The sequence below is a fragment of the Lycorma delicatula genome, chromosome 6, assembly GCF_047948215.1.
Source record: "Lycorma delicatula isolate Av1 chromosome 6, ASM4794821v1, whole genome shotgun sequence".
Taxonomy (NCBI): domain Eukaryota; kingdom Metazoa; phylum Arthropoda; class Insecta; order Hemiptera; family Fulgoridae; genus Lycorma; species Lycorma delicatula.
In genome coordinates this window covers 74,660,399-74,684,030 of record NC_134460.1, presented here as the reverse complement: position 1 = coordinate 74,684,030, position 23,632 = coordinate 74,660,399, and the positions used below count along the sequence as shown (strand labels likewise).

The window sequence follows — 23,632 nt, the reverse complement described above, 5'->3', positions numbered from 1 at the left end:
ATAAAGTAAATAAAGTATATAAAAGTTTCTGTTAACTTAATACACATGATAAGTAATGCAACAGTGAACAGTATGAGAGAATACAGTTAAATTAGCTCTTGTGTTAAACTAGCTTATATATTACTACCCTGGTGTTTATTGTCTGCTATTTTCATTTTCATAAATAAATTAATTAAATTGATATTTTTTAAAGCCAGAATTATTAGCGATAAGAAAATTACATTTTTTTATACCTTTATGTAAATTAGATTAAGCATTTTTTTTAAAAATGCACTAAATGAAGTTATTAATCATGAACAATTATTATTCATTTTAAATTTAAAGATTGTTAACACTGTTGATAAATATAACAGATTATGTGAAAAAAAATATTCTCCTTATTTTTTCAGCAAAAATTAATACGTTGTTAGTTTTTATTATGTAATTGATAATTTTTTACAATTAAATAATGTCTAAATCTTAAGTATACACAAATACATACTCACAAACAGAATTAATTTCACAAATCTTTCAACCATTAACATATGACTCACATGAAAAATCAGAATAGCATTTTTCAAAATAATATTTTGAAAATGTAATTAATTTAATACAGGCAAGTGTAAATTTAATACATCCATTTATATTCAGAAGTTAACTACAGTCCCAATTTTTACACCTTATTTTAATGAGAATCAAACCAGCCATATTCATTAAACAAAAACTTAAAAACCAGTGTTAAATATGGTTAGTCTTAGCAAAAATTCATCAGTCCAAGTTACAGAAAAGATTCTATAGAACAGATAAAGTTGAAATTTTAATCATAACGGCTTCTTATTTATCATTTCACTGTGAATTTTCAGCACTTTTTTCATGATTTTTGAAAAAAGAGAAATAAATGAAACAAAAGAAAATAAATAAATGACGATAATCTATTTATTGTAATAAAGCTTTCAACAATGTGTAACTTTTTTTGTTAAAATCTGTGAACTACCATTTAAAATGAATATGGCAATTAATTTGAAAAGAATAACCTAAAAAACACTGCTTGTAATTACCATGATAGCATGATAATTAAAATAATAAATGGAATAGATTCTTTCGTGGGATATAAATAAAATATGAAATTAAAATAATTCATATATTAGAATTTTGATATAAATTTACAAAGGATGGACAAAATAAAGAAAGCTTCAGAACCAAGACTGATACAATGTTATATAAAACTTATATCAGAGAACTTAGAATTATCCTTTAAAACAACAATTATTAGAAGTTCACGTGGCTAAAAATTTAGTTAAGAATGAAAATTTTACCCATATTTATAGATATAAACATTTATACATGCGTGCACGCACACATGTGCGCATCCATACAAAGAACACATATACAAAAATGAATGAAAAGAATTTACCTTTTTTTGCATTTCTTGACAAACTGCTGAGTCCTAAAAATGAAAAACGTGAAATGGTGATTTTTGGCATAATTACCTTACTGTCCCATTGTTATAGAATAGATTATATATAACTAATGGGAAAGTAAAAATTGGGAAAAAAGAAACTGGTTTATGGCAGAAAGTTATAAAAAGATTTGTGGATCACATATATAAGGTGGTAAGTATCATGTATCCAAGGTTAGTTAATTTGGTTGTAGAAGAAATTGTACAGGGTAGAAACTACAAAGGAAGAAAAAACAGACAATAAAATGGTATAAGTTTTCGTGCATCAAATCAATTAAAAGAAAGATGAAAAAAATTACAAATAATTCTGTCATAATAAGTTTAAAAAGGATTTCAGTAAAAATAAGCAATAAAATTAAAATAATAAAAACTCAAAATGTAAAATTACACAACAATATGAAAGATGACTCCAGAAAGACAATTTTAGATACAGCTTATGGTCAGAAAACAGAAAGATATACTCTATCTGATACAAGGTGTCAGCCCATTCATTTTTCATCAGTAGGCAGTGCAAGAAACTGCAATGGTAGTAGGCGGCAAACACAAAAAACCTTACATTTCAAACCTCATTTTTGAGGTATTTCACTTATACCTTACATTTCATCAGTAGATGGATCCTAATTGATGATTTCACTTAAGATTTGATTTCAAGTACAAACCATCTGGCAAGTACAATAATTCCTTATTCTTCAGACACCTCAATCAAAACTGTCAGCCCTGATCACATTATGTCAATTATTTCTTGGTATCTTTTGGGCTGCCTAATTACATTAAAACAAATAAATCATGGCAGCACTAAAACAAAAACAATATTATCATAAAGAATAAGAACTCTGTTCTATTTTTCCAACCATATCTGATGAACTACCAAATTAAAACAAATAATTTTAAAAGAAAAAATATTTTTGTTACATTTCATTAATAAGATGTCATCAGCAACCAAAAGTTGTACTTTTTTTTTAAACAAAGAAATAACAAAATAATGATAAATATACTTAAAAAATAACTTACAATGAGCTCACAGACTACAGATTGCGCTTCTTGAAACAACTTTAAATCATATTTTGGAGCACATTTTGATAATATTGGTTCTCTATCTTTGCTACTGTTATTATTGTTATTGTTATTACTTGTATTATTATTGTTATTGTTATTGTTACGCTCACGATCACTTCCGCTATTAGAATCCTCAAATGTTGTTCTCATTTCTTTTACTTTATCCCTGTAAGCTTTTTGCTCTGGTGTTGGGTTGCTAGTGTGACTTAATTTCAAAACTGCTATAGCCTTCTTTCTTTCCTCTTCCCTTTTTTTTCGTTCTATGACAGCATCCTACACGAATACATAAAAATTAGTATTAAAAAAAGTTTAACAAATACAAAAGTTTAATAAATAATGTTAGAAAAATAAAACAGAAATTAAATAAGTAAAAGTTGAACTACAAAGTTAATAGTTTTTCTGTCCTACATAGAAAATAAGACCTAAACATGCAATTAAAACTCAGGAGCAGATAAATGATATTCACGCAGAATGGGTAGATCAGGCTCACTTGATTTCGAACTTAAAAAAAAATTTCTTAAAATATAGCTATACGGTATTCCACAGCTATACAGCGCCTAAAGAGAGACAAAATATAAATTGCAAGGTTACCATATAAATTGCACTTATTCATTTTATAATGAATACAAGCTATTATATTTTATATCAAGTACCATATTACCACTTGCATCTAAAGCGGTAGAAGGTTACTTTTAATTCTAAAGATGTGTAGCTTATAATAAAATTAATTGCTAATCACTGTGACTCACTGGTCATATAATTTACAAGTAGCTGGATAGTTAACTTAAAGATTTTACATTGAACCAAAAATTTTTAATGAAATTAAAATAACTTTGTTTACTTTAATTACAAGTATAATTTTAATTATGCTCAATTTAAAAAAAAGTTACAAACTAATGGATTAAAGAGGACTAATTACTTATCTCCACTTCACCAAAACAGGACTATAAGAAAATAAGAGAATATGCCAAAAACAATGCCAGAGCTCTTGAAAATTAGATTCATTAATTAGCAACTCAAAACCATATCAGTTTCAATAAATTGAAATGTAATAAAAATTTCCAGAAAAAACTTTCACATGGAAATAACCAAACTGCACATCCTATTCAGGTTAGAATATTAACAAGTGTACCTTCAGACTGCCAAATGAATTATATATACAATAAGATAATATTATTTAATTCGTTAATATGCTATTGTACAAATGTCACAATAAATATAGAAACTAATAGATGTATAGGTGCAAATAAACAAAAAAGTATTTTAATTCATTATTAAAACCAAATAAAATCAACTAATTCCTTTTGACTCCTCTACTGTAACTATCACTGGTTGAACATTACAACAGTTTAACCAAAAACTAAAAATTCTGAAGATGAAGAAGGAAAATTCAGACTACAAACCAAAAGATGAAAACTAACAAGTTTATAATTAAATTCAGGAAGATAACTCATTCACATGAATGGAGACCACTCATAGGAAAACTACAGTTAAGCTATCTGATCATTTTATCTAGTAGATAATTGATGTAGATATGTTGTAAGCAAATTAAACTGCACTCTAACTGTACAAATAAAAATACAACTACAAAAACAATTATTAAAAAAAAAGTAGTAAGAATATGGTGTAAAATGCACTCTACCCCTTTAAGACCCTATCCCTTTAAAGACCAAAACACATAACATCAACTATTAAGTGGCAAAAAAAATTTGCTGCTGATACATCATACAAAATACAACATATAATTTTATAATTAACCTTCCACCCTGCAAAAGGGCATCAATAACTTTGTTGTAAGCTGACTGCCTGCTGTTGGTAGTACTTGGTGTCCATTATACAGCCCTGATTGGGTTCCCGATGATTTTTACTCATTTCCCTACACTAAAAGAATTTTTTTGTCACTAATGATATGACTATTAAAATTGTTACTGAATGGCTAACAAAACTAGATGTTATCTATAATGATTGAACAGAAAAATTAGGGATATGATAAGTGCTTAAATTTTAATTTATACTATGAAGAAAAATTACGAAAGTAAGTTTAATGACAAGCACAAAATAAATGTTATAAAATTATACTTTTTTAAATAAATTTCAATTTATTTATTTAAATTTTTTCTTGAACGATAGATTCAATTATGTGTTGAAATTCTCGTTCAACATAGATATGATCAAATAATAATAACAAATTAAAAACAAGTTTTTAATCATTTTTATTTAAATGTAACCAGACTTCAAAACTTTTAATAAAATTTATAAACAGAAATATTATCCAGTAAATTATATATATATATGAGGTGTGGCTATTAAATAAATAACGAGACTAATGCTGTAAAATATTTTATTTTAAATTTATACGTATTTAGTTATTTATCCCCTTCAATATACACCCCTCTTCTAACCCTACAATGCATCATGTGAATTTTCCACTGTTCGAAACAGTGCTGGAAGTCTTTTCTGTGAGTTCTTTTATGATGCATTCCGCTTTTTTTTTTCAAAGCTTCAACGGTCTGAAATTCTGTTCCTTTAATGCAGATTTGAGTTGGGGAACAGATAAAGGTCACATAGTGCCAAGTCGGGCAAATAAGGTGTATGGTCTAACACTGGGATGTTATACTTGGCTAGAAACGTCTTGACAGATAATGCAGTGTAAGCCGGTGCGTTGTCCTGGTGAACCCATGACTTGTTCTTCCAAAATTCATGTCGTTTTTTTCACATTTTTTCACGGAGTTGCCCAAGGACCTCAAAGTAGTAATGCTGATTAATAGCTTGACCTTCACGAACCCAATAAAGATACACAATCCCATGAATATTGAAAAAAACAATCATCATTGCTTTGAAGTTGGAGCCTTCCAATACATGGATGGACACTTAGTTTCTGGATCATAAGTGAAAAACCAAGATTCATCACATGTTATCACTCTTTCCAAGAAGTTTTGGGTCATTTTCGATGGCATTCAAAATATCAGAATAAACACTTTCACAAGCTTCTTTTTGTTAGATTAAGAGAATTTTAGGCATCATTTTCACCCACACTTTTTGCATGTTAAAACTGTTAAGTAAAATTTTCCTTAAGTATTCTTTGCCAATTCCTATAGTTTCAATAATTGCACAAATAGTTAACCGATGGTCAGATCGAATCAACTACCAATTTTTTTTATTATTTTATCTGTTTTTGATGTAGAAGGGTGACCAGGGCGAACATCATCTTAAATGCCTTCTCGGCCATCTTGGCCGAGAACACTTAAACCACTCAAAAACTCACACACATGGTAAACATTCATTGCCATATACTTTTTTTAATAAAATATAAGTTTCAGTAGCGGTTTTTCCAAGTTTCATATGAAATTTCACGACAATTCTTTGCTCTAATAAATCACTTATAATTTTTTCGGTGAAACAAAACACAAATGTTATCCAAATGAAGGCCACGGCCAGACTAATATGTCTACAGAAACTGGAATGGAAACAATCGAAAGAGAAGGCTTCACGTTACACAGCTGTCGTTCGTACGAATTTGCTGCATGAGCAGTTCTGTAGCATCATTAGTCTCATTATTTAATAGCCACATCTCATACTATATATATGCACATAAGTCAATAGCATTACTTATAAGATTCATTGTTACAAGGAACATAGTAAAGGGCAATTCTCATAAATTGACAGTACAAATCAATCATATATAATCATTTTATTATTTTTTTTATGTTAGTGTATACATTATATGAATATGAGGAAACTTAAATATTTTCAGAATATTAGAAATAATAAATATATTTGTAATCTAAAAAGGAGATAAAAATATCATACATTTAAATTAAATGAAACTTAGCAAATTAACAAACCTTGCAAGCTTGCACAGTACGATTGTGATACATTGGGCAGGCTTCAATTGTAAAATGTTTCTCTAATTTTCCACTCAAATGTCCCATTGAATCACAGTTTTCAAGCAGGCATTTTTTTTCTTCACTGTGTAATGATTGAGCTGATTCTGAAGAACCTCTTGCTTTGGGTTTACGTTGCGATGCTGGCCCTTTAGGGCCAGCTTTTTTCACTGGTGATTTCGTTATACTAGTTTTGCTTTCTGTAAATAAAACAATAATAAATCATAAATACCCATTTATTACTAAACTAATTATAATTAGTCCCAAACAATACATTATATACACAATGTAAAACATAAAAGGGTACAAAAAATAAAAAGAACACAAGGAGGTATATTAAATTGATTTTATTATCAAACTTGAATTGATTTTTCATAATCATTAATAATAGTTGTTGATTTTTTATAATGAACAATACACTTATTACATGGCTTCTATAATTTACAACCATCACATTCATGATTAATGATGAATTCATAACGAATAGTTAAACTTTATAAACACTTATATCCTTTACAGTTTATAAGCAAAAAGACCCACAAGGTTTGATAAACAAATACGCAGAATTTTTTAATTTCCCAGACTATAAAAGTCTAACTCAATTTTTTCTTGTTAGGCTGATATACTTGTCCGTAACATATGTTTATATTTTTAGCCATATTGTATGCTTAGTTTGTTATCGACTGTCAAAAAAGTTCCTTTTGTTTTGGTATGGTTGGGAATTTTTAACTCATGGGAAAAATGGAACAAAGAATATGCATTAAATTTTGCTTTAAGAATGGAATAAAGTGCAGCATCACACTGGAAATGTTGAATTTGCTTTTGACAATTCTTCTATAAATAAAACAAGCATTTACAAGTGAAAAAATGTTTCCGAGACGACCGTGAAGACATTGAAGATGATAAGTGCACATCCTAGCACATCAACAACTGATGACAACATCGAAAAGATTAACAAAATTATTATACGGACAATCGTCGAATCACTGTCAGGGATCAGTAATGATTACTATCAGAAAGTTCTACGCCATTTGCATGAAGCAATCCAAAGAAAACGCCCAGATTTGTGGCAAAACAATTCATTGCAATTTTATTATGATAATGCACGTGCTCAAACTTCACCGCTTGTTTGTGAATTTTTGGCCAAAAATAAAACCATTATGATATTTCAGTCTCCATATTCACCGAACATGGCCCCTGTGAGTTTTTCCTATTCCTCACGCTGAAAAAAACCATGAAAGACAATGTTTTGACAACTTTGAAGAGAAAAAGACAGAATTGCTGAAGCAAAATGCCATACCAGAAACTGCATTCCAGTGGTGCTTAAAAGATTGGAAAAAGTGCTGGAACAAATGTATTATATCTGACAAGAAGTAATTTGAAGATGACAAAATCAATACTGATGAATAAATAAGAATTTTTTGAGAAAAAAAAATTATATATATTTTTTTATCAAACCTCAAATACCTTTTTATATCCTTTACAGGAACTAATGACAGTGCAGACAACCTCAGAAGAATCCCAAGTTTGTTAATTTTCAAAAATGAAAAGAAATGTCTTAAAATGAACAAAAGCAGTGAAAAAATGTGCACAATATATTTTCATATTATGATATACGTTTATAGTGGATGTATAAAAGCAATGTGTATAAAAACACTGTCTTTCTATAACTATTTCTATTACCAAACAACTGCTGATAAAAAAAGAAACAATTTAATTTCATATTTTAAATTAAAGTTTGGAGTATGAGAATATTTAACATAGATGCCAAAATAAAAGTTTTAGACAATCTGAAATGAGACACAAGTCATTCCCTAAAAATGGATAAGCAGTTATAAAAAATAACAAACTTCAAAAACCATGCTAGTGAAATGGTTGTATATCGGTTATATAATGGTAATAGTGAAATGGTTCATACTGATGTTCAATGGGCAAAATATAAGTATTAACACACCAAGCCCAGTGAAATGCAGGTAACAGTAAGTTCTAAAAACTAACATTACTTTGTTCACTACAATGACAGGTTAGGTAACAAACATCATTGCTCAAAGAGAAAGCAACTCTTAACTAGTATCTGCACATATTCACACATATTCTTCACATCCAAAAGAACTGTAACAAAAAATAAAACCTAAAGTAGTTCAATATTCTCACAACCTCCCTCAATAGGAGAATTTTTTTATGGCCCTGACCTCCAAGTCTTTATAACAGGTTTCAGCCAATACCAACAGCAAATGTTGAACTGCAGCCAAGATCCAATGCAGAACACTGAATATTCAATGCGGACTATTCCGAATGTGGAACACTGACTATTGCTGAAAAGAAACATGTGAATTCGGAAATCATGGAAGAGTTGATAGGGGTGTGGCAGGAGAGGTGGGAACACAGTGTGAAAGGCAGGTGGACATATCGATTGATTGGGGATGTTGGTGGAGGGGTTTGGAGATCCCATGGCTCAATGGATTTTAATTTAACGCAGCTTCTGACAGGTGATGGGGGTTTGAGCATATTTTTTTAGATTTGGGCTTGATTACACAGACAGCTGTCCTGTTTGTGGAACTGAAGAACCATCTCACCACATCTTTTTCTGATGTCCCTGCTTTGAACTAGAGCGTGGCGAAGTCTTGCACACGCTGTGTAGGACAGATATGTTCTCACCTAAAGATTTCGAGTAGATAATGTTAGCGAAGGAAGAGAATTGGAATACAGTGGTGAGATTTGCCAAGGTAATAGTAGACAAACTGCACATTGCTGAAGATTGAAGGAGGGTTATGAGCTGAAGGATTTCTGGACAGGGGATAGGACTGCAGTCGAAAGTCTAGGGGGCCCCCAAACTTGTGGGGGTCAACTGAACGCAATGAAGCCGTGGTCATTCCTCCAGCTGGAGCTCACAGGTAAGTTCCCCCACTTCTGAAGCACAGACTGGTAAGTATTCTGAGGCCATCCTGGTAAGTATTTGAGTTTGTTCATGCTGTTTGGCGTTTGTGTGCGTGTATGTGTATGGTGGTATTATGTGGCTGCCATGAGCATTCAGTGTTGTTAGTGATGACCGATTGTGTGTGTAGGCGTGTTACTGCCCTCCTGAAGTAGTGCTCTATCAGTACTTTTTTCTAGGAGGGGGGCTGCCAGGGATGGAGGTTTAGTTGGTAATGTGCCGGCACACATACACACTTAGTAACATCTTGCAGAACTTGTTAACGACAACACTGCTTTGGCGCCCGTAAATGAAGTTCCTCCAGCTCTTAAACAAAAAAGACCCACTTGAATAACTTTAGGTTCAAGATATTCCAGATATTCCAGAATAATCATGCTGTACGGGATGTTATTATAAAATGGGAATTTTTTATTTAATGTTTTAAGATGGATTTATCATTTTCAATTGAGTGCAATGACATGACGTAAAAGTAGATAAGATATGATTCAGTAATATAAATATCCCCTCTCAAAAAAGAAAAATAAGTGATACAAAACAGGGATAAAATATGGAATACGTACTACACAATTTAATCAATTTTGCAACAATGATTTCACTATTATTGAAGTTTCACCGATAAATTCAATTTGGTAATTCTCATGTTTTTTCTTCTACATCATTTGTGAAAAAGATTACAGTGGGTAGAATTTTTTATTATGTTTATTTCTTTGTCAGTAATGTATGCTTATTTGACCATATTTTAAAAATACTTTTATTGTTTAAACTTATTTAACTTTTAAGTAAGCGTTCTCAAAATTCAAAAAGATTCTGGATATAAAGGGTTTTTTGGAATATGATGATAGGAAGGGGTATATGGGTTGCATGGAGGGATCACACCTTTCCTATGTATGACGACCACATCTCAAGATGGTCATGCAAGACTGGTTTCCATATGTAGCCAACTCTCACTTTTGGCTCAAAGAAGGCTAAAGGATTATAGTCAGCTACACCCTGGAAAACCATGTTGATCCATGAGCTAAACATAGTGAGGACCTCCAGTGATTACTATTTGCTCACTGGTAAGGCAGCATCTCTTCTCCAGGTTAGGGGCGGGTGCAAAAGGTGTCTGTTCCCCATGTTAATGGCAGCCTATTAATATGGTTGGGCAACCATACACCTAGGTGGAAAGCCTATTAAACTACCACGTTATACTATTCCCCAGGAACACACATGAAGGTCCTCAATATTAAAGAATCCAGAGTTAAAGCTTCCCCTCAATCAGTTCTCCAGAAGGGGGAATTCATTGACGTCACGTGCAGATAGAATTAGAATTGGAACTTGGAATGTTTTGACGTTACTTAAAGCAGGAAAGCTAGAGAATGCAAAAAGAGAAATAGAAAAGAATAGGTTGGATGTGCTGGGTTTGAGTGAGGTGAGGTGGGAAGGTAGGGGGGAATTACAGAGTGGAGGGTACAAAATCTTTTATTTAGGTGAAGAAAGGAGCGGTGAATACGGAGTGGGAATTTTGGTGAGCCCACAGGTGAGAGACAGTGCAGAAAGAGAAAGATATGCTGATGAAAGAATACTGCTGTTGAGACTGAAGGGCAAAGGAAAAGATCTAGTGACAATACAAGTGTATACACCAACAAGCCAACATCAACATGAGAAGATTGAAGAATGCTATAATAAGATTCAGGAACTGATAGATGAGGAAAGGAGAGGAGCTTGCATTATAGTGATGGGAGATTGGAATGTGGTGGTAGGGGAAGAATCAGATGGAAATGTTCTGGGAGACTTTGGGTTAGGTATAAGAAATGCAAGAGGGACAAGATTGGTGGATTAATGTAAGGAGAACTCTTTGGTAATTGGTAATATGCTATTCCAAGCCCACAAGAGACACCGATACACATGAACATCAAGAATAAATGGAGAGAGGTACCAGATAGAGTACTTTATGATAGAAAACCGCATAAAAATTGTTTCAAAAATTCAATAGCATATCCAGGTGAAGATATAGATTCAGACCATAATCTTGTGGTAGGAGAGTTACAGATGAGGATGAAGAGAGTGAACGAAGGAAAGAGAGTAGAAAGGTTAAATAGGGAGGTAATAATAAAAGGGAAAGGCTAAAGGAAAATTATTTGGTAAATAAAGAGAGAAGGGAAGAGGACACAGATCCAAACATAAGATGGAAATATATGAAGGAGCTAATAAATGCAATCAAAGATGCTGGGGGTAAAAAGCAAACTAGAAAGATAAAGAAAGAATGGGTTACAGAGGTGATGCTGGATAAAATGGATGAGAGAAGGAAGTGGAAGAATGTCAGAACAGAAGTGGGTAAGAAGATGTATAGGAAACTAAATAATGAATTAAGAAGAGAGATGGAAAAGGCGCGGCAAACATGGTTGATGAGAGGTGTGAAGATATTCAGAAATTGGAGAGGGTAGGGAAGTTTGAAGAGATGTTTAGAGTACTTATGAAACTGGTATTTAAAAAGGGAAAAAGTAAAAGTAGAATGGAAATAGTGACAGAAGATGGGCAGGTGGTTGTTGGGAAGAACAAGGTTCTAGGTAGATGGAAACGATACGTGGAAGGACTTTACAAAGCACATAAAAGACCAGAAATCCTAGGAATTGAAGATGAATCAGAAGTGTGTGAGGGGGAGAAAGGTTGTTACATTATGGAGGGAGAAGTAGAAAAAGCCTTAAAGGAAATGAAGAACAGGAAAGTATGTGGAGTCAATGAAGTACCAGCTGAGCTATGGAAAGGTTTAGGGAAAAGGGGATTAGAGATACCACAAGCCTGTGTAATTTGATATATGAGAGTGGTGACTGGCCATAAGATTTCATGACTACTATTATGGTCCCAATTGTAAAGAAGAATATATTGAAATGTGAGGCATATAGGATCATTAGCCTTATATTACATGCAGCTAAGGTACTACTACTAAGAGTGTTGAATGGGAGACTTTAAGGAAGACTAGAGAGATCAATTGGGGAAGAGCAGTTTGGGTTTAGAAGGGGGAAGGAAACAAGGGATGCAATAATAAGAGTGACTAGAGAAAAATATACTGAAAAGCAAAGAGATTTATATGTGATCTTCATAGATCTGGAGAAGGCATTTGACAGGGTGGAATGGGATAAATTGCTGAGAATCTTAAAGGAAAAAATGGTCGCTTGGAGGGAAAGGAGATTAATAAGAAATCTGTACTTGTCGCAGAAAGTAAAAATTGATCTTGACAGAGGAAAGCAGACTTGGGAGAGGGGTGCGGCAGGGATGTTGCATATCACCAACTCTGTTGAACTGTTACCTGGAACCGATAATTGAAAGAATCTAACTGGTAATAAGGGTGTAAATATTGGAAGAAGGATAGAGTGCGTTAGGTTCACTGATGACATGGCAGTGTTGGCAGAGAGTGAGCACATAATGAATGAAATGTTGAGAAGAATAAATCAAACCTGCGAGGAGTATGGGATGAAGATAAATATAAAGAAGACAAAAAGCATGATAATTAGCAAATCAATCAAAAGGGCAACACTAGGATTGGGGGAAATAAAGTTGGGCAAGTAGCATCCTCCAAGCACCTATGCATCATTAAGGAATCATGGAGTGCATCATTAAGGAAGATATGAAGTGTGATCAGAAAGTTAAAGTACAAATTGCTAGGGCAAAGGAAGCATTCAGCAAAATGAGGAGAGTGCTATGTAGCAAACTAGATCTGCGACTAAGAAAAAAACTTGCAAAATGATTTGTGTGGAGTGTGGCCCTTTATGGGGCAGTGACATCGGCTATTAGGAAGGGAGAGTGTAGAAGATTGGAGGCCTTTGAGATCTGGATTTAGAAGAGGATGGAAAAGATCAGCTGGATGGAGAGAGTTCGGAATGAGGAGGTGCTTCATAGAGTGGAAGAAGAGAGGGCAATTATTGAAATAATAAAAAGAATAAAATGCAGTTGGTTGGGACATTGGCTGAGACGTAACTACCTGTTGGTGACAGCACTGGAAGGATTTGTAACATGGAGGAAAGCAAGAGGTCGGAGACGAATGAAAATGGTAGACAATTCAAAAGGGAAGGAAGTTACTATAAAATGAAACGGATGGCACAGAATCGAGCAGAATGGAGGGCGGCCATGTGAAAACCTACCTTTAGGTAGAACACTTATTATTATTAATATCATAGGAAGTTTAAATTTATAACTGAGTTCAGAGACAATTCTCTTTCTTTTTGTTTCTTTAACACATAACTTTTTCTTTTTGTTTGTAGAACTTTTCTTAAGTAAACAAAATTAATAATTATTTGAAAACAATTAATATTCAAATAAATAATTACAGAATATTTTTACAGAAGGTATGGTTCAGATGAAAATTTATAAAAGCAATCCATCTAATGGTTGATAACTGCTCAAATACAATTGTTCCAATGAGCTGCAACTTCAAAAAAAAAGTAAAATTACAAAGAAGTAAAATTATAATTACGGTCTTCTACATTTTATTACTACTTCAATAAATCACATGATTTAAAAAGAATTAAAACATTACATTTACATTTTTAATTTACCTACATTACTTACATTTTTTCTATTAAATTAACAGTGATGGGCAATTAATTAATTATATATTAGGTGGCAGACACAGTGACCCATTTTAAACATTATATTTAAGCATGAAGAATTAGAATTACTTATTATTAGCACACACTCTTTGAAAGACACTTCATACTACCATTACACACGTCCATTTTTGTAAATTATATCCTTCAGGTGACCACCACTGTTGACAATCCAATCTTCGACATGAGCATACACACTTGCCATAACCTTATGCAGATTGTCTCTTACTTGGCCTCAACTTCAGTGCAAATGTTGTTTTTCAATTCTTGAATATTTACACTATTAGCGTACACTTTGGATTTCAGGAATTCTCATAGAAAAAAAATCACATGAAAATAAATTGAGTGAACTAGGTGGCCAGTTGACACGACCAATCTGGGAAATAAGGTCCTCTGAAAACATTCTTCGTAAGGTTGTCATGGATGTTCTTGCTGTGAGGGCGGTTGCACTGTCCTGTTGAAACTATGACTGCTATCGATACTCTTACTATTCATTTGCAGTGTTAAGAAGCTGATAAGGATTACAAGGCAGCCAGTACCTAAAGTTCTGTTTATTTATATAGCCAGATAAATGAAACTGGGCCTTATCAGACATCATCAAATTGTTGAGAAAATTGGGTTTTCTCAATCTGACAAACATTCTCAAAACCCAAAAAACTGATCATGCTGGAATTTACACCAAAGCAGCTCTTACTGTCGTAATGTTGTCCAAGGTGTAAACCGTGTGCAGCTTCCACGAGTCTTCTCATTTGAAGCAGATGCTGTTGTTCTGAAGTACCTGACCCACTTCAGAATCGCCTTCCACAACAGAACCTGTCAATTTTGGCCAGTTTTGAAATGTTGCCAAAAAAATTTTGCGTTCTTATGATATTAAAAACATACCTGAAAAATGTTTCAATGGCAAATATGTGATAATAATCTGACCAGCACTCCATACTGACTGCCAAAGTCATGTAATATGGCAGACAAAAAATGTTTTGAAATGCACTATGCAATAAGATAAACATCAGCTCTCTAAGAAGCAATGGCCAACAATAATGCACAATTTGAAACGGGTCATTGTCTCTGCCTTGTATATTATATTATGTTAAGGCCATAAACAAACACCAGAAACTATTTTCAACAGTTGTTTTAATAATATAGCAGATAACCCAGTATCGCAGGTTAGAATGCATCACAGAAAAAAACATTAATGTCATGCTTTTTGCAGATGATCAGGTCATTCCCCAGGAGGCCTAAAAGGCTCTACAGTAGACTGTATTCAATTACATTGCTAGTCAGACTCACAAGTTTTTTCATTACAGAGTGAAAACAAAGTGATGGCTTATGATGGTTGTTATGCTGCATGATCAAAAGTTGAACTGACTGCTAGAAAAAACATTAGCTTAAAGAACACATCTAAAATTTACCATTAATCTTTATATTACAAGTATTGGGTCTGTTTCCAGTCCATCTGGGCCTTCTATTGGACAGATTTGGCTGATTTTTTTTTTTATTCTGCTCAGAATGAGCAACAAATATGTCAAGTGTCATTGGAACCAAAACATGAGCCTGCTCTGAGGAATCCTCTAAAAACCCTCATTACTCCTTAATTGAGGAACTTTAAAAAATTATTATTTTTTTTGTCTTCAGTCATTTGACTGGTTTTATACAGCTTTCCAAGATTCCCTATATAATGCTAGTTGTTTCATTCCAGTATACTTCCTACTTCCTACATCCCTAACAGTTTGTTTTAGATATTCCAAACATTGCCTGCCTGCACATTTTTTTCCATTCTAAATCTTTTTTATTCTCAGCTAGAATTACTATATCATCAGCAAATCGCAGCATCTTTATCTTTTCACCTTGCAGTGTTACTCCGGATCCAAATTGTTCTTTACCATCATTAACTGCTAGTTCTATGTAACAATTAAAAGTAACGGGGACAGGGAACATCCTTGTCGGACTCCATTTCTTATTACGGCTTCTTTCTTATGTTCTTCAATTATTACTGTTGCTGTTTGGTTCCTGTAAATGTCAGCAATCATTCTTCTATCCCTGTATTTGAACCCTAATTTTTTTTTAAATGCTGAACATTTTATTCAAAGCTAAGTTATTAAATGCCTTTTCTAGGTCTATAAATGCCAAGTATGTTGGTCTGTTTTTTAATCTCCCTTCTACTATTAATCTGAGCCCTAAAATTGCTTCCCTTGTCTCTTATACTTTTCCTGAAACCAAGTTGGTCTTCTCCTAACACTTCTTCCACTCTCCTCTCAATTTCTCTCGTCTGTATTCTTCACATTTATCTGCTCCTGCTTTCTATGGTATCATGACTATAACACTCTTTTTGAAGTCTGATGGAACTTCCCCTTTTTCATAAATATTACACACCAGTTTGTATAATCTATCAATCGCTTCCTCACCTGCACTGCACAGTAATTCTAAAGGTATTCTGTCTATTCCAGTAGCCTTTTTGACATTCAAATCTTTTAATGATCTCTTAAATTCAGATCTCAGTATTGTTTATCCTCTTTCATCCTCTTCGACTTCCTTTTCTTCCTCTAAAACACCATTTTCTAATTCATTTCCTCTGTATAACTCTTCAATATATTCCACCCATCTATCAACTTTGTCTTTCGTATTATAAATCAGTGTACCATCTTTGTTTAACACATTATTACATTTTAATTTATGTTCACCAAAATTTTCCTTAACTTTCCTGTATGTTCCATCTATTTCTCTTTCCACTTCTGAAGACTTTTCTTTAATCCAATTTTCTTTCACTAGTTTGCACTTTCTGTTTATAGTATTTCTTAATTGTCGATAGTTCCTTTTACTTTCTTCATCATTAGCATTCTTATATTTGTTACATTCATCCATCAGCTGCAATACATCGTCTGAAATCCAAGGTTTTCTACCAGTTCTCTTTGTTCTGCCTAAGTTTGCTTCTGCTGATTTAAGAATTTTCCTTTTTAACATTTTCGCATTCTTCTTCTACATTTTCTACCTTATCTTTTTTACTCAGACCTCTTGCGATTTTCTCCTCAAAAATCTTCTTTATCTCCTCTTCCTCAAGCTTTTCTAAATTCCACAAATTCATCTGACACCTTTTCTTCAGGTTTTTAAACCCCAACCTACATTTCATTATCACTAAATTATGATCGCTATCAACGCCTGCTCCATGGTAAGCTTTGCAGTCGACGTGTTGATTTCCAAATTTTTGCTTAACCATGATATAATCTATCTGATACCTTGCAGTATCACCTGGTTTTTTCCATGTGTACATTCTTCTGTAACATTTTTTAAATTGGGTGTTGTTGGCTATTACTAAATTATACTTTGTACAAAACTGTATAAGTCGGTCGGTCCCCTCTTTCATTCTTTTCCCAGCCCGTATTCTCCCACTATATTTCCTTCTTTGCCTTTTCCAATGCTTACATTCCAATCTCCAACTATTATTAAATTTTCATCCCCTTTTGTGTTTAACTGCTTCATCAATTTCTTCATATACACACTCAACCTTATCATCATCATGGGTGGGTGCTTTTAGGCATACAGACGTTAACAATTGTTGTCGTTTGAGGTTTTGATTTTATCCTTATTACAATGAATCTATTGCTATGCATTTTGAAATACTCTACTCTATTCCCTATCTTCTTGTTCATTACAAAACGTACTCCTGCCTGCCCATTATTTGAAGCTGAGTTAATTATTCTAAAATCTATTGCTATGCATTTTGAAATACTCTACTCTATTCCCTATCTTCTTGTTCATTACAAAACGTACTCCTGCCTGCCCATTATTTGAAGCTGAGTTAATTATTCTAAAATCACCTGACCAAAAGTCGTTTTCTTCTTTCCAACAAACCTCGCTAATTCCTACTACATCTACATTTATCCTATCCATTTCCCTCTTTAAAATTTCTAACCGACCAACCTTTTTTAGACTTCTAACATTTCACGCTCCAACTTGTAGAATGTTACTTTTTAATTTTCTGGTGACCCCTTCCTTAGTAGTCCCCGACCCAGAGTTCCGAACGGGATACTAGTTTTCCTCCAGAATATTTTACCAAGGATGGCACCCCCATCTTTGTTATATGAAAATGCAGAGAGCTACATTTTCTTGGAAAAGAAGCAGCTGTAGTTTTCCACTGCTTTCAGCTGCGCAGTACTCAGAAGACTGAGTGATGTTGATATGGCCGTTTAAGTTGTCCTGACCTACGCCCTTAACAACTACTGAAAGAGCTGCTGCCCTCTTTCAGGAATCATTCCTTAGTCTGTCCCTCAACAGATACCTCTCCGATATGGTTGCACCTTCAGTCCAGCTACTCTGTTTCACTGAACACTCAAGCCCCCTCACCATCAGCAAGGTCTCATGATTCATAGAGGGAGACAAAATTATTATGCACAGGAAAATCATTTTGAAGGTTTGTCAAAGCTTGATGACATATCTGTGAGCTGTTCCGGGCTGAATAAAAAAAAATGAGCCCAATCTGTCTAAAAGAATATCTAGATGGAATGGAAATAGATTTTGAGCATACATTTTACCTGTGATAGGGAAGGAATGAGAAAAACAAGGAGGTTAGAGAAGAGATGTCTTGTAAATAGATAAGTTTTTAGCTGACTTTTTTAAACACATAACATTACTTAGTAATAATAATGTTGCAGAGCAGCAAGGGGCTACTAGTAGGTGAGATTAATAATCGTTTTAAAAATTAGTATTTAAAATCAGTGTAAGCTGACCATAAAATATACCAACAAGTAGAATATTCTGAATGAAGCTCTGAAGCATGATCTTAATACCACTTAAGTAACTTAAAAATAATAATTTATTATTTAAAATTATCTCTAATCTAATGACAAAATTTTAAGATTTGATGTAGGAGTACATCAAAACAACAAATAGTATGATTAATTAAGGTAAATAGAAATTTATTTTAAACAAACATGAAAATGCTGAATAAAATACCTGTTTCTGAATCGGATTCGCTTCCAGGTCGTCCTGTAAGTAACTTACTTCTTCCACGTGCACTGGCAGACCGTGTTTGTTTTCTAGTAGCCATATTACCCGGATCACTATCTGATACAGTTAACGGAGGTGGTGCAGATGGATTCTTCCTTGGACGACCAACACTTCTGCTTTTAGCTGGAGATGCAACTTTTACCCTGTTTGTTCCACCTGACTCTACACTGGAGTCTGAATCAGAACTACTGCCTGTTAAACACAAACATTATTAAATAAGTAGAAGTAAATGAAATAAAGTTCTTGCAGATAATTTTTTTAATTTAATAATAAATTATCTTGACAATAAAACAACCAGAAATGTCTGGTTTGCTTCAGTACAAATTACATATTCGCAGAAATATTTTAATATTACACATCTACATCAAAGATTATTAATTATAAAGCAATTCATTCGCTATCTGTCCATGATTATTTAAAAATGCAAGAAAAAAAGGGTTTTAATATTTTTACAGATTTTAAAAAACTTATAACATTTTAATGAAACAAATTACATATGTAGGTCTAAACTGTATCTAAAATAATGTGGCATTCATAAAGAAACAATCAATAAAATTTACAAATTCACTTGGCATTTAAAGGTAAATTCTTAACGATAAATGTTGGATTCATTGGGAACTAACTTGCAGAACTCCAATGAAATCCAACAAAGTAAGAGAGTATCCCCAACTAACCATAGCACATATGTGGCATAACATTAAGCCATTTAAGAGATACGTGTAATAACACATCTAACATGTTATATATGATTAATTTCATCTTCAAAATAACTCTTAGTGTCATTTTTCTAATAAGTAAAAACAAGCAATCGCTAAAAATGTTTAGCCACAAAATTAATATGTGCAGAGATAAAATTCTATGTATAGGTTATCACCAAAAATGGGGGCTAAGATTCGCATGACTACACTGTAATAGGAGTATACCAGTATAACAGACCTGGTAATGGAAAGTATGAGATAAATAATAATGAAAGTAATCCAGAAAGGAACTAAAAGGATCCTTTTCTCAGGCTAACAGGTCTGTTTAACAATTGGTTCTTTGCAGTACCGACAATAGGCACACCTCCAACAGCTCTTGTTCAACAAGAAGGTTTACCGAACCGGAAGAGAAATTTATAGGAAAATGTAAGGGCACAGATGATGACAGTTCTCACGCTTCAACAGTTAAGGACAGTGGGTGAATGCAGGAAGTTGTTCAGTAAGTTATTGGTAGACAATAGTGAAAGTGACAGTATTAAATTCATTCAAAAAGTGTAGGGTAGGTTTATTGTAAACAGCAAAGGTATGTGCAGAGAATGGAATTTTGTAAACTTTAAACTTGTCTAACCTTATCTTGTTAATGTAATATTAGGTGTTAATATTAGCAGTCACTGCAATGTCTTTTGTCAATTTGCCTGTACTCTGGTTTTTATGATTTAACTATCTTTAAATAAGTCTTGTCCTTATTTGAAATACTATTTAGTATGTCACTTATTCACTATTATTATTGTTTTTGTTATTACTATTATTATTTTCATTATTATTAATCTTATTTTCTCTATTCTTGGACTAATAAGAAGAGTCTTGTATTTATAAGAACATTTTTAGTTAGTCTCTCAATAACCTGGTCGAGCCGCGAACATGCTACAATACTTTAGCAAACGGAAATAATTTTTTTTAAAATCACTGTTCACCAACAGGAATGCTCAAAACGTGTAAATTCATCAAAATCAAATATTTTATAATCCCAATAATAATGATACTAATAAAAACCACTAATTTACTAACCTGATGAACCAGAATGGGTAGAATTTGAAGTGACAGAGCTAGCTCTAGATTTGTCAGATGCAGATAATGAATCTTTTTTAGTTTTTGGTTTTGATTTTAATGCTTTACTGGTGGCAACAGTTTTCATAGCAGTAAGTTTAGGGGGAGGTGGCGTAGGTGTGTGTTCATCACTTTCACTGCTATTATCTGGGCTAAAAATGCTTTTAGTTTTCAATTTCTTCTGCATATCAGCCTTAGATGTAGATGTTTTAACTGGTTCCTTAATACTAGAACTTTTAGTACTGGATGCAGTCGGTTTAACAATAGCCACAGGCCTTTTAGTCAATGTTCTAGGTGGGGGTTTATTGTTTTTCGTTACAGGAGTTACCGTAGCAGACGCTTTTGGTTTTGTTGGAGGTTTTCTCTTTGTATTCTGTGATTTTATCCCACCTTCATCAGATTCAGATGAATACACTGCTGAAGGCTTCTGTTGTGATGTCTGTTTTCCTTTGTTAACAGTTTTCTCTTTGTTTTTTTGTGGTTCAGATTCTGTAGATGCATTGGAATCATTTTTGTTATCACTTTTGTTTTTTGTAGAGGATGAAACAGAAGATGATAATGGCTGATTAACCTTCTTCTTGGGACTAACAGATTTTTTTCTTGTATCCGAATCAGTTGATGCTGCCCCACTTTTACCAGGACTAGTTGAAGAATTATCAGTATCTGAAGAACTCGATTCAGTTCCTGAAGATGAAGACGATGTGGATGAAGATGAAGAACTATTACTTGTCGAAGTTTCTGAACTTGAAGCTGCTTCCTAGAAAAAAAAATCATTAAAATCAGAAATCTAAATTTTATAAATAAAAGCATGTAACAAGCAAAATGGAACTTCCAAGAAGTATAGTTACAACAAACCCATACTATAGTGCTATGTTGTTTAAGGGGAACCATTTAAAGACATGAAAGAAGTCTTTTAAAAACATTTACAATTAAAGGGTGAAAGGTATGACCAGTTAATTCCATTATCATTAATGAAAGCTAAATTCAACTGTTACTTAATTGCACATGTTTTGAACTAAATCCCTCAACGCCTGTAATATCATACCACTTGTATTATCAAGTAATAACAAGAATAATAAGCTGAGTTCAATTAATCAAAGTATATGAAAATGCAACTGCTAATACATATATAACTTACTGTATAAAGATTTATGGTTAATAGTTAACCTTTTTAACTCTTAAAACTTCACAACAACATTGAGCTTGTTTGAAGCCAAGATAAATATAAATACATTTTTTCAGGTCGTTATTTGATCTTTTGTATCAAGCAGAAGAAGTTGCAAATTCAACAGTCACAAATTATCTCATTACTGCACCATAAGTAACTAATGGCATCTTAGCAATACATTTAATTCACTAAATAGTCAATGAGGTAACCAACTTAAGTAATGAGTTTCATATAGTTACATTTCTTGTAATTAATGAATAAATTTCTGAACTACATTTACATTACAAAATGAATTATGAAGTTAGAGATTTTCTACATGTTTTTCTGCTATTCATGCACACAGATCAATGTAATTTTAATGAAATTGTCATCAGCAACCAAGCTTTTTTTTCAATGATAACATAAAACTCAAATATGACTCAAAAATGACTAAGAAACTGTAACTTAAAAATTAATAAATTGATCTTGGGTAGATAATAAACTTCCTTCGTTACAATCTGTATGCATTCATTAATGGCTGATGACCATAACAGTAGGCAATGCTGCTTAAATATCTGAACTAAACTGTTTTGATTGCACTCTGTTCTGCAATGATCAAATGGGATGCAGCTTCAAAGATAAAGTTAAGAGATCTCAAAAACAAGTCAGACTCTACATTTGCTAATCATCTCAAAGATACAAATCACAAATCTACCAGTACTGACAACAGTTGTTATACTTTTCACATATACAAAAATGGACTGGATCTTAACATGCTTTAACATTATGAAATGCATAGCATAAGAAAATGCACATGCAATTCAAATAATACACACTTTTTGACTGCATTCTTAATATGTATCTAACATTAACGTACCACTCAATTCATTAATAAATCTAATAACATTAATAATAAGTTATTGATAGTAGATCAATGATCTACATCACATGATCTACTATTACTATACCTTGCTGGCAATTCAAATGAAATTACATTCAGAAGGAAAACATATGTTAAACAAAATGTTTAAAAAACAGTAAACTAGTCAATGTTTATTAGATACTACATGAAGCAAATTGTTACTAATCTTTTATGGTCACATAGTTACAATCATAAACTAAGCAGCATATAAAGGACACAAAATAAAAATGAATTTTATCATAAAAACAAGATATATGAATTTTGTAATTAAAATAGAAAAGGTGCAACAATTATAGTACATTACTGATAAAAACTTCACAAAAACAGGCAAAAATAATGTTGTCATGAAAGTCATGAAAATTTAAAAAAATTAAATTAAACAATTTGTAATAGATTATTATTATTTGCAAAAATAAGATAAAATAATAATAGTAATGCAATTTATTTTTGGCGGACATTAAAGTGTAAATTTTTTATTGATAATTTCAGTGAATTTATATGCAATGTATTTCACACAAATCACAAAAACATCACATCCCGAATTGTAATTAACAAATTCCAGATTTCAGGTACACATAAAAAACTCATAATTTCAAACCCAAATGATTTCACATTAAAAAAATTACAAAAATCAAGCAGTTAACTGTCATAACAGACAGGTAATAACAAAATAAATCAAATTTTTCAAACTAAAGTGGAACGGTAATACGCAAAATGATACAAGTAAACCATACGCTACCTTCTTTTTTGGTGCCATTTAATTTGATTCTAAGAAGCGAAAAATCATAAGTAAATAAACAGAAATAACATAACAGTTCAAAACAGTAAACACACACCATACGCCATCACGGTTACCAG

The 23,632-nt window shown here is 32.5% G+C and overlaps 1 protein-coding gene across 4 annotated transcripts in view; it reads right to left on the bottom strand.

The window, feature by feature from the left end:
- chm (lysine acetyltransferase chameau) overlaps nucleotides 1-23,632 on the bottom strand; it is a 497,822-nt gene extending 474,190 nt beyond the window's left edge. For 3 of the 4 annotated variants that reach the window (XM_075367908.1, XM_075367910.1, XM_075367911.1), the window contains exons 1-6: nucleotides 23,514-23,632; nucleotides 20,667-21,462; nucleotides 18,847-19,092; nucleotides 6,340-6,578; nucleotides 2,450-2,767; nucleotides 1,394-1,426 (exon numbers count right to left, since the gene is read on the bottom strand). In XM_075367908.1, coding sequence (XP_075224023.1) covers nucleotides 1,394-1,426; nucleotides 2,450-2,767; nucleotides 6,340-6,578; nucleotides 18,847-19,092; nucleotides 20,667-21,462; nucleotides 23,514-23,531 — 1,650 coding nt within the window. In that variant the 5' untranslated portion in view covers nucleotides 23,532-23,632. The remainder of the gene's footprint in view (nucleotides 1-1,393; nucleotides 1,427-2,449; nucleotides 2,768-6,339; nucleotides 6,579-18,846; nucleotides 19,093-20,666; nucleotides 21,463-23,513) is intronic. The other variant, XM_075367909.1, reaches the window with a different exon arrangement.